This window comes from Propithecus coquereli, unplaced genomic scaffold (genome assembly GCF_000956105.1).
Source record: "Propithecus coquereli isolate 6110/MARCELLA unplaced genomic scaffold, Pcoq_1.0 Scaffold261, whole genome shotgun sequence".
Lineage (NCBI taxonomy): Eukaryota > Metazoa > Chordata > Mammalia > Primates > Indriidae > Propithecus > Propithecus coquereli.
This window is the reverse complement of record NW_012148186.1, coordinates 2914546-2923124: the sequence shown is the minus strand read 5'-3', so window position 1 is coordinate 2923124 and position 8579 is coordinate 2914546. Positions and strand designations below refer to the sequence as shown.

The 8579-nt window shown below is 55.6% G+C and overlaps 1 protein-coding gene across 2 annotated transcripts; it reads right to left on the bottom strand.

Annotated features, from left to right (window-relative positions):
• Positions 1-492: 492 nt before the first annotated feature.
• On the bottom strand, positions 493-6801 carry RABGGTA (Rab geranylgeranyltransferase, alpha subunit). Of its 2 annotated transcripts, none has more exons than XR_001137626.1 (17): positions 6675-6801; positions 6300-6356; positions 6024-6134; positions 5527-5651; positions 5158-5345; positions 4694-4897; positions 4312-4395; positions 4141-4223; positions 3952-4053; positions 3742-3847; positions 3597-3648; positions 3340-3428; positions 3102-3190; positions 2894-3010; positions 2004-2117; positions 1682-1798; positions 493-718 (listed from the first exon to the last, which is right to left on the bottom strand). XR_001137626.1 is itself a non-coding variant. In XM_012647264.1 (17 exons), exons 2-17 carry the CDS (start codon positions 6300-6302, stop codon positions 570-572), a joined length of 1704 nt encoding a protein of 567 aa, XP_012502718.1. In that variant the 5' UTR covers positions 6303-6356; positions 6675-6801; the 3' UTR covers positions 493-569. The 2 variants fall into 2 exon arrangements, 1 of the variants encoding a protein (XP_012502718.1); XM_012647264.1 differs by having other exon boundaries at positions 1682-1769.
• Between the last annotated feature and the right edge of the window lie 1778 nt (positions 6802-8579).

The following is an 8579-nucleotide window of genomic DNA, read 5'->3' as shown; positions in this document are numbered from 1 at the left end:
AGAATGCTATTCATGGGCACTGACACTGCTGTTATAACAGGGCGGGGCAGGGGCGCCCTGGCCCATTCTCCCTAGGAACACGGAGCACCTGAGCCTTCTCAGCTGTGGTGGCTGAGGGCCAGGGCAGAAAGGACATCGGAAGGGGCAGAGGTCATGGGAAAAACTTTTATGAGCCTTCCAGCTGGAGAGACTTACAGTGGCTTTGTAGCTCAGCCTGAACCAGAACCTGAGCCCAAACCCTATCCCAACTTGGAACCTGAACCTAGCCCCAAACTAGAAGATGAACTCAACTTCAGCCCTTACCCTGAATTCTGCCCCAAACACTGAGGCTCTGGCTCTCCATGACAGGGAACAGCAGGAAGGAGAGCATTAAACGAAAGCAGAGAGGGTAAGCTGGCACACCCCAAGTCTCTTCCCTTTCTTTTCCCAAAACACGCGGCAGTAATGATGGGGTTAGTGGGACAGTGAAGTAGTGGTGGCGGCGACAACAGCTTGGTGGCCTGAGAGGGCCTCTCCATCCTTTATTCAGTCCCAATAAGTTAAAGGGCAAGGGTGGGAGGCAGGGCCTCTTAGGTGAGGATGCTGCTAACTGAGGGCAGCAGTTCGGCCAGATGCTCCGAGATGCCCACTGCTTGGCACAGTGGGTTGCCCTGCAGGTCAAGGAGGATTAGTCTGGGGCAGGAGGCAAGAGGCTGGAGTGCTGCAGGCTGCTGAAGGCCTTGGGCAAAAGAGTCAAGGAAAGTTTTAAGTTTCCCTCCATCTGTCTCCTCCTGTGCATGCTCAAGATCTAGGGACTGCTGCCTGGAAGTCTGTTTGATGGGCATCTCGTAGGCTTCCCTGGAGGGAGTAGGGCTCCAGGTGGGTACTGCAGACACCTGTCCATGGGGCCAGGCCCGAAGCACATGAAGCAGGCCGTGTGTGCTACAAGAGGAGTGGTGGAGACTGTGGCAAAGCGGAAACCTAGCTTGGTCCAAGGAGGCATTCGCTGTTCAGCGATGATCAAGGGCTGCCGAGTGGAAATACAGGTGAAAGATTGCTCTAACTTCCAATTTTTAAAAGAGGAATCAGAATTCTAGATTTTTTACAAATATGAAACTTCCTGATTTTTAAACTACTACATGGTCACCAAGAACATCTACCATTTGTGAACTCTGGCTTAAAGAAGTCATTTACACTCTGCAAATCTTCACCAGTGCGAGTCAGTGACAGCCCCACACAGCTCCAGGCTATTATTATTATTATTTTTTAGACAGGATCTTGCTCTGTTGCCCCAGGTAGACTGCAGTAGTGTCATCATAGCTCACAGCAACCTCAAACTCCTGGGCTCAAGAGATCCTCCTGCCTCAACCTCCTGAGTAGCTGGGACTATAGACACGTGTCACCATACCTGGATAATTTTTTCTATTTTTAGTAAAGACATAGTCTCACTCTTGCAGAGGCTGGTCTTGAACTCCTGAGCTCGAGTGATCCTCCCGCCTCGGCCTCCCAGAGTGCGAGGATTATAGGTGTGAGCCACCTCGCCTGGCCAGCTCCAGGCTATTGTCTCTCTTCAGCTCACACTGCCAGAGTCCCTCTCTCCGGCCCCGCCTCAGGGTGGTGGGTACCACCCTATTTGCTGTCTCTCCCCAGGGCGAACCCACACCCCACCTGCTGTCTGAAAGGCACCCCAAAGGAAGGATACGGTTGTTGCACAGTAGCAGCTCCTGCAGCCGGGGCAGGTTGGTGACGCCGTCCAGGGACTCTATGGCATTATCGTTGGCCTGCAGCACCTGGGAGGCAGGTGGCTATCAGCCTGGGACTGGGACAGCAACCGAGGAACGCAGCCTGATCAGCTTACAGTGCACAGAAGGGCTGATGAGGTCAGGCTGGGTGACGTTGGGGGGAAGGCAAGCGGTCTGCAGGGGCTGGGAAGTCTTGGGCATCTCTATGTAGGTGGCAGACTTCTCAGGTGGAGGAAGGGAAAAGGACCTCCCAGGACAGCGATGGAGGAATGAGTGCTTTACCTCAAGGCAGCGCAGGGCGGACAAGGCAGGTGGCAGGGCTCGAAGACGATTGTATGACAGGTCAAGATGAGTGACCAAGAGCAGCTGTTCCAGGTGGCAAAGCACTGTCAGATCCTGGAAGGGGGGAAGGGAGGGGACAGGCCACCCAGTGAGACCTGGGAGAAGGTCTCAGCTACCATTTATTAGGTACTTGCCTACTGTGCCTCACACAGGCCCTTGGGACCCGAGCTGAGGAGAGAACAGGAGCAGGCGGGAAGCTTACCTTACAGCTCACAGCAGTAGCTGCTGCACGTCATGGGAAAGACAGTGAGGGCTGGGGGTGGGGTAGCGGGGAGGAGGCGGCCTGGAGTGCGGCAGGTGCAGAGGACAGTGGAGGGTGCTGGGTAAACAAAGACAGTGGGAGCGGACAAACTGAGTCTGGGGATGGGTTTGGTGGGGGCAGAGGTGGGCTGCGGTGATGTCATAAAACTGATGTCTTGGGAAGGACTAGAGACAGAGGAAAAAATGGAGCCTGGACAGCTTATTAGAAATCTCTGGAAACCATTTGGCCTTTAAGTGTTGGTGCCCACTCCAGGGTGAGAAGCACAGGAATGCGTGGGGGGACGTGGGCCAGGGGTCACTCTATAGGAAAAATGCAGCTGTGACTGGCCCAGGGGAAGGGGCAGCATGAGAGGCCCTAGTGACTCAGGATTTGAAACTGAGGGACAAGACAAATGATAGGCTGAGTGACAGAAGCAAGGCCTGGAAGAAGAGCAGGCTGCAAGGAGGGATGGATTCCATCTTGATTGGGAGAGGTCCAGGAAGGCCCGAGACTGAAGGCAACGCCAGAGACGTGGGGAGGCCGGCCAGCGGGGCGAGGGCCTGGGGAAGGCGCGTGCCGCAGCCCGTACCTTGTGAGCCAGGTGCAGCACGCGCACCTCGGCATACTCCATCTTGAGCACACTGTTCTCCAGCAGGAACTTGCTGCGCAGGTCGTCCAGGTAGGCTGCCCGCATGGGGTCTACAGCCTGGAGGGGATGAGGTGGGCCGGGCATGCACGTCAGCTGCCTTCCTCCTGCCCTCTGGCCTCCCCTGCCTGTTCCCGCAGGCCCAGCTTGCCTTGAGGGTCTGGAAGTATTGCAGCGTCTCCTTCTCATACAGCAGGGGGTCCAGCGCCCGCATCAGCAGGATGATGGTGAGCAGGCACCCTGAGGAGAGGGCGGGCAGGAGGCTTTCTCCTGCATCCTCCTCTGCCCTCATCCTCTAGACACCCTTCCTGCTCTCTCCAAGGGGCCACCCTGGAAAGGGGCCTGCTTAGCAGGGCTGTGGGAACAGGCTCTCAGGGAATGGGTCTCACATTTATTTTCAGGCTCCAGTTCCTGCAGCTCCTTACAGGACTCAAGCTCAGACTGTAGCACTGTGGACTTCTCCACCGACAGCTCACACCTGGGGGTGGGCAGGGTGGGGACGCAGTGATGCCCACAGCCCTGGGGGACTGGTTGTCCCCAGGATCTAGACTGGGACCATGCCCCAAAGCCCAGTCTTCCTGCCCCAGTTGATTGATGCCCAGAGTCTAGAGCCCCCGTCCTTGTCTGTGTGCCTCCCCGTCATCACCTGAACAGCTGTTCATCCGTGGTGGAGTCACGGCACCAGCCTTCCTGGCGGCCTGAGGGAAAGAGTCGGTGGTTGGAGGGGACATCGCCAGAGGAAGAGAGGGATGGGGGCTGCTGCAAGGGGTGGAGGCTGCAGGTTACGTCACCTTTAAAAAGAACACACTCTTTCTGGGCATCGCCTGCTGTCCAAATGACACGAAATGTATGTTGGGGCAACTGGTCATTGAGGGAGGCGGCAGGCAGGTCACAGAGCTGGGAGCACTGGGTCAAGGAAATGCCCCAGCCACACCACTTTTCTGACTGTCTCACCCAGCCCTGCCCACGCCCCCACTTCTGTTCCACCAATGCTGGGATACCCAGACATGGCTGGGCCGGCTCCTGCCACCTGGGGTCCTCCACTCCACGATCAGAGGTGACTCATCAACCAAGAGTAGCAAGGTCTCCGTCCTGGAGCCCACCTGGCACAGGGACAAAGAGAGAAGACCTGTCAGCCCCAACAACCCCAAAATCCCACGATGCTCTCCAGCAAAAGCTGCAGCACTCACTAGAAGGGGCCGAGAGAAGGAGACAGTCAGACAGGCCTCGTCCCGGCTCACATGCAGGCAGTGCAGCGCATCCTGGGGGTCAGCTGCAGGGAGACACAGCCTCAGGTCTCCTTAAATCCTCTTCCATTCCTCCTAAGCCCCAAACACTCAGCCTCTTTCCTCTCTGCTTACCTCGGCCCAGAAGCCAGCGGTGATAGAACCAGGCACTCTGATCATTGGGGTCAGTGAAGAAGGCATTCTGCACCAGCTCCAGCTCTGCGGGAGGCATGGGCTGTGGCCATGATGCTGGTGGGCTTCTGGCCGCCCCAACACCGCACCCTCTCCTTTGAGTATCTCCAGCCCTCAGTTTCACTTATATGCTGGCCTTGCACAGGGGCTGCATATGTCAGTTTTATCTTTCCCATCAGACACTTGAGCTCCCTGTAGCCAGGGACTCTGTCTCATGCAAAGTAGGTGCTCAGTAAACCCAAGTGACAGGCTCAGAGCTAGGCCAGGCATCAGGGTAGGAAGGGTGGTGCTGCAGAGTCCTCCCCAACACCCGCGCCGTGCTTACCTTTGAGGAGCACATCCTCAGGGAGGCGCCCCTGTGGTCCAGAGTCTGGCTGAGGGTGTAGCTGGGGCAAGAGGCAGGAGCGGTAATGCCAGGAGGAGTAGTTGGAGAAGTTTCGGGTGATGAGGCTGTCAGTGAATGCTAGCTCTTCTGCAGGGGGCACGGCTGCCTGTGCGGCCACAAATCGCCGATAGTCCCAGCAGTGAACTGAAGGGGAGAGGTGACAGCATGTCTTAGAAGCAGAGCAAGAAGAGCTACCTGGCTGGTATCCCCAGAGTTCCCTTGGGGACCCCCTAGAAACACCTCGATGCACTCAACAGGGGGCGCATTTGGCTCCATAATCCCTTTTGGCACCAGCTCAGTGAGCCCATCCTGGATATCCCTCCCCACTCTGAGCCTTACTGAGGTCCCAGTATCAGGATGTGGGGCAGGTGAGGGCTGTGGGGACAGAATCCACAGGCACATACAGTTCCGCTCATCGACCTCCAGGAAGCGGGCACACAGCTCCAGCTCCCGGGCCCAGTTGGGCTCAGGCAGGCGGCCCAGCAGCCAGCAGCGGTGGTGCCAGGTACCATAGGACTTAGGGTTCACCCGCAGGCAGCTCTCCAGGAAGCTCAGTTCAGCTTTCACCAGAGCGTCCAATTCCTCGGGGGACCTGTACCCACAGGGGAAGGTGAGTCAGGGCCCTCCTACACCCAACCTCAGCTCACCCTTAACTTTCTGCACCCAGCCCTCCACTGCCCCCAGTCTATGCTCCTGGCTGCCCCATTTCTCTTCCACCCCTGGACCCAGGCAGGACAGGGGCAGTCTTCCTGGGACCCCAAACCCCTACACACTTCTGGGCCTCCAGCTCTTGGAGCACCTCTCGTCGGCAGTTCCAGAGGGTGGCAAAATCAGGGTTGGCTCCCAGAATCTGGCTTGTCAGTTCAAGCACTGACTCATCTAGCTCACCAGCCTGGCGCTGAGAAGATAGATACAAAGGTCAGAGATCGTATCATTCTCCCACTGTAAGGCTAAGTAACATAAATTTAGAACCATCCAATATTCTGTCACTCGCATACTACACAGCCCATACTATGAACCGTGCTTTACAGTTTTACAGGTATTCTCTCATTTAATCTTCACAACAGTCTTATGAGGTAGCTGCAATCATTAGCTCCATTTTACAGGTGAGCAAACTGAGGCCCAAAGAGATTCAGTAATTTGCCCAAGGTTACACAGCTAGTAAAAATTAGAATCCAAACTTGGATCCAGGCAGTCTAACTCTAGGGCCCCACTCTTGGCCTCTGTGCTACGGGCCACCTGGGGTGGAGGCTACCTCTGAGGGCCCCACCTTCTGGAAGACGGCCTGGGTGGCTGACTGGTATAGCTTCAGCTTTTGCTCCCGCTCTAGCCTTTTGGCCTCCGCCTGCTCTTCTGATGTCTTCACCTTCAGGCGCCCGTGCTACAAGGATGAGGAGGTTGGAAGGGTGCAGGTTGCCTTGCAGGGGCAGATCTGCAAAGCCTCCCCACTGCGGAGCCCCAGGTTCATATGGGGCAACCAAGGTAGGGCCACTCGGGGTGAGGGCGTTTGCATGCAGAGATGAGGGGCTGGGCTCAGGGTTCTCACCATCGTGCCGGCTCAGGGTTCAGGGCAGGGGAACGGTCCAGTGGCAGCCTGTGAAGTCTGGGGAGAGAGGTGTCAATCACGGAGCCCCGCCCCTACTAGCTCCGCCCAAAGCTGTGCCCAGGAAGCCGCACGTGTTCCCTGGGCAGACACCCCCGCGGGTGTAAAGGGGTCCGGGGACAGGTATTGCAAGTCCAGGAGGAGGCGACCTCCCAGACTGGGACTTCCACCTGCGTGGCCCATCCATAGCCCGATCCGTCGGGGCCGGAGCCCGATCCGGGGACCTAGGCGATGGGGACCCCTCCGCGCCCATGAGGCTGCCGCTACCCGCCCGCCCCACGGCTCCCAGGCACCCCCGCCCCGCTCGGGCGGACCCACCTGCACGGGGAGGAGGCGCGGGGGACGCGGAGCTGCGGCGTCCGCCACCGAGCCCGGGCGCTGGCTAGAGCGGCGCCACGCCCCGGCTCACGGAAGCGCAGCGCCCTCTGCAGGCCTGGGGAGGGGCCCCACGGCCGGGGGGCGGGAGGGGGGGCCGGCTCGGGAGGCGCGTGCGCTGGGCGGAGCTCTGTGCTCGCGGTCCGGAAACGCCAAGAAGCTGTCAGCTCCCTGGCATGTACGAGTGCGCACGCGCAACTATGACTGGTGTGTGAAATGAGTAGGGGTCGTTCTCGTTGGCGACTCAAACTGCAACCTAGTTGAAGAGGTTCCTCCGACGGCTGGAAACCCACACCCTCTCTACTCCACTGACTTCATTCTGGCCTCACCGGGCCCACCACTAGTTGTCCAATCTAACAGAGTTTCCTGTCCTTATCTCCTCTGACTTTTGCAGCATTTGATGCTACTGGCATCCTTATACTTGACATCTCCATCCAGGCTTCTCCTGCACCTCGGCATCTCTCTTCTCATGATATCTCCCCCTCTAAAAGTTGGTGGTCTCCAGGACCCTTTTCTCACCGCCTTTTACTTCACACACTCTTCCTGGGAGAACGTTTAAAAATCTAAGCCTTCGGCCGTGCGCGGTGGCTCACGCCTGTAATCTTAGCACTCTGGGAGGCCGAGGCGGGAGGATCGTTTGAGCTCAGGATTTCGAGACCAGCCTGAGCAAGAGTGAGACCCCGTCTCTACTAAAAATAGAAAGAAATCAGCTGAACAACTAAAAATGTATATAGAAAAATTAGCCGGGCATGGTGGCGCATGCCTGTTGTCCTAACTACTCCGAAGGCTGAGGCAGTAGGATCGCTTGAGCTCAGGAGTTTGAGGTTGCTGTGAGCTAGGCTGACGCCACGGCACTCTAGCTGGGGCAACAGAGTGAGACTCTGTCTCAAAAAAAAAAAAAAAAAAAAAAAAAAAAATCTAAGCCTTCGACTACTTAGAGTTGGAGCTCTTGAGAGCTCTTTGTTTGGGCCCACAAGTCTTCTGGCACCACACTTTCTCTGGGTGACTTCATCTACACTCACGGTTTTAATTACTACCTATAAATTGATGACACCCAAATTTATATCTCCAGCCAAGGTATCTTGTGAGTGTAAATAATGATAAATAATGTACAAGCACACACATATTCAGAAGCCTGTTGGATATCACATGGGTGTCCCAGAGACACCTCAAACTCCAAAAGTCAAAAGGTATCGTTGTCTCCCATCCATCCTGTCTAAATACTGATCTTTATGTTTCCTATTGTAGTGAATGGCATTATTTCCTTCCCACTTCTTAATCTCTCTTAACTGCCATTCCCACTGCCATTAAGAGTTCAAGCTCCTTATTTCTTCCCTGGATTGTTGAAAGTCTTTTCAATGTTCTCCATCTCCAACCTCTCCCCTCTGTTATCAGTTCATCCTCTGTGCTGCTGAATCGATCTTAATAAAATGCAGATTTGATGTCATATCTCTGTGTAAAAGCTCTCAGTGGCTCCTTTTCAAGACAGAATTTGAATTTCTCGGCTTAGCATATTAGGCCTTTTGGCACTTGGGTCCTGCCCACTATCAGGCCATATGCCCTGCCTGACCCTGTTCAAAATTTTTTATCACAGCCTACAGAACTTCTAGCAGTTTCCTAAACATATTAGCCTATTTCTTCTTCTTGACTCTCCTTCCTTCACACTCCTCCTTGCGACAGTAACTCCTGTTCATCTTTAAGATTTAACTCAAGTGTCACCTCCAGGAAGTTCTCCAAAATGCCCCAGTCTGATTGATAGACCTTCACATGTGCTGTCAAAGATAGCTTCTTTCCCTGTACCTACTATAACTCTTGGTTTGTGTGACAGCATCTCTTATCAGATTGAAA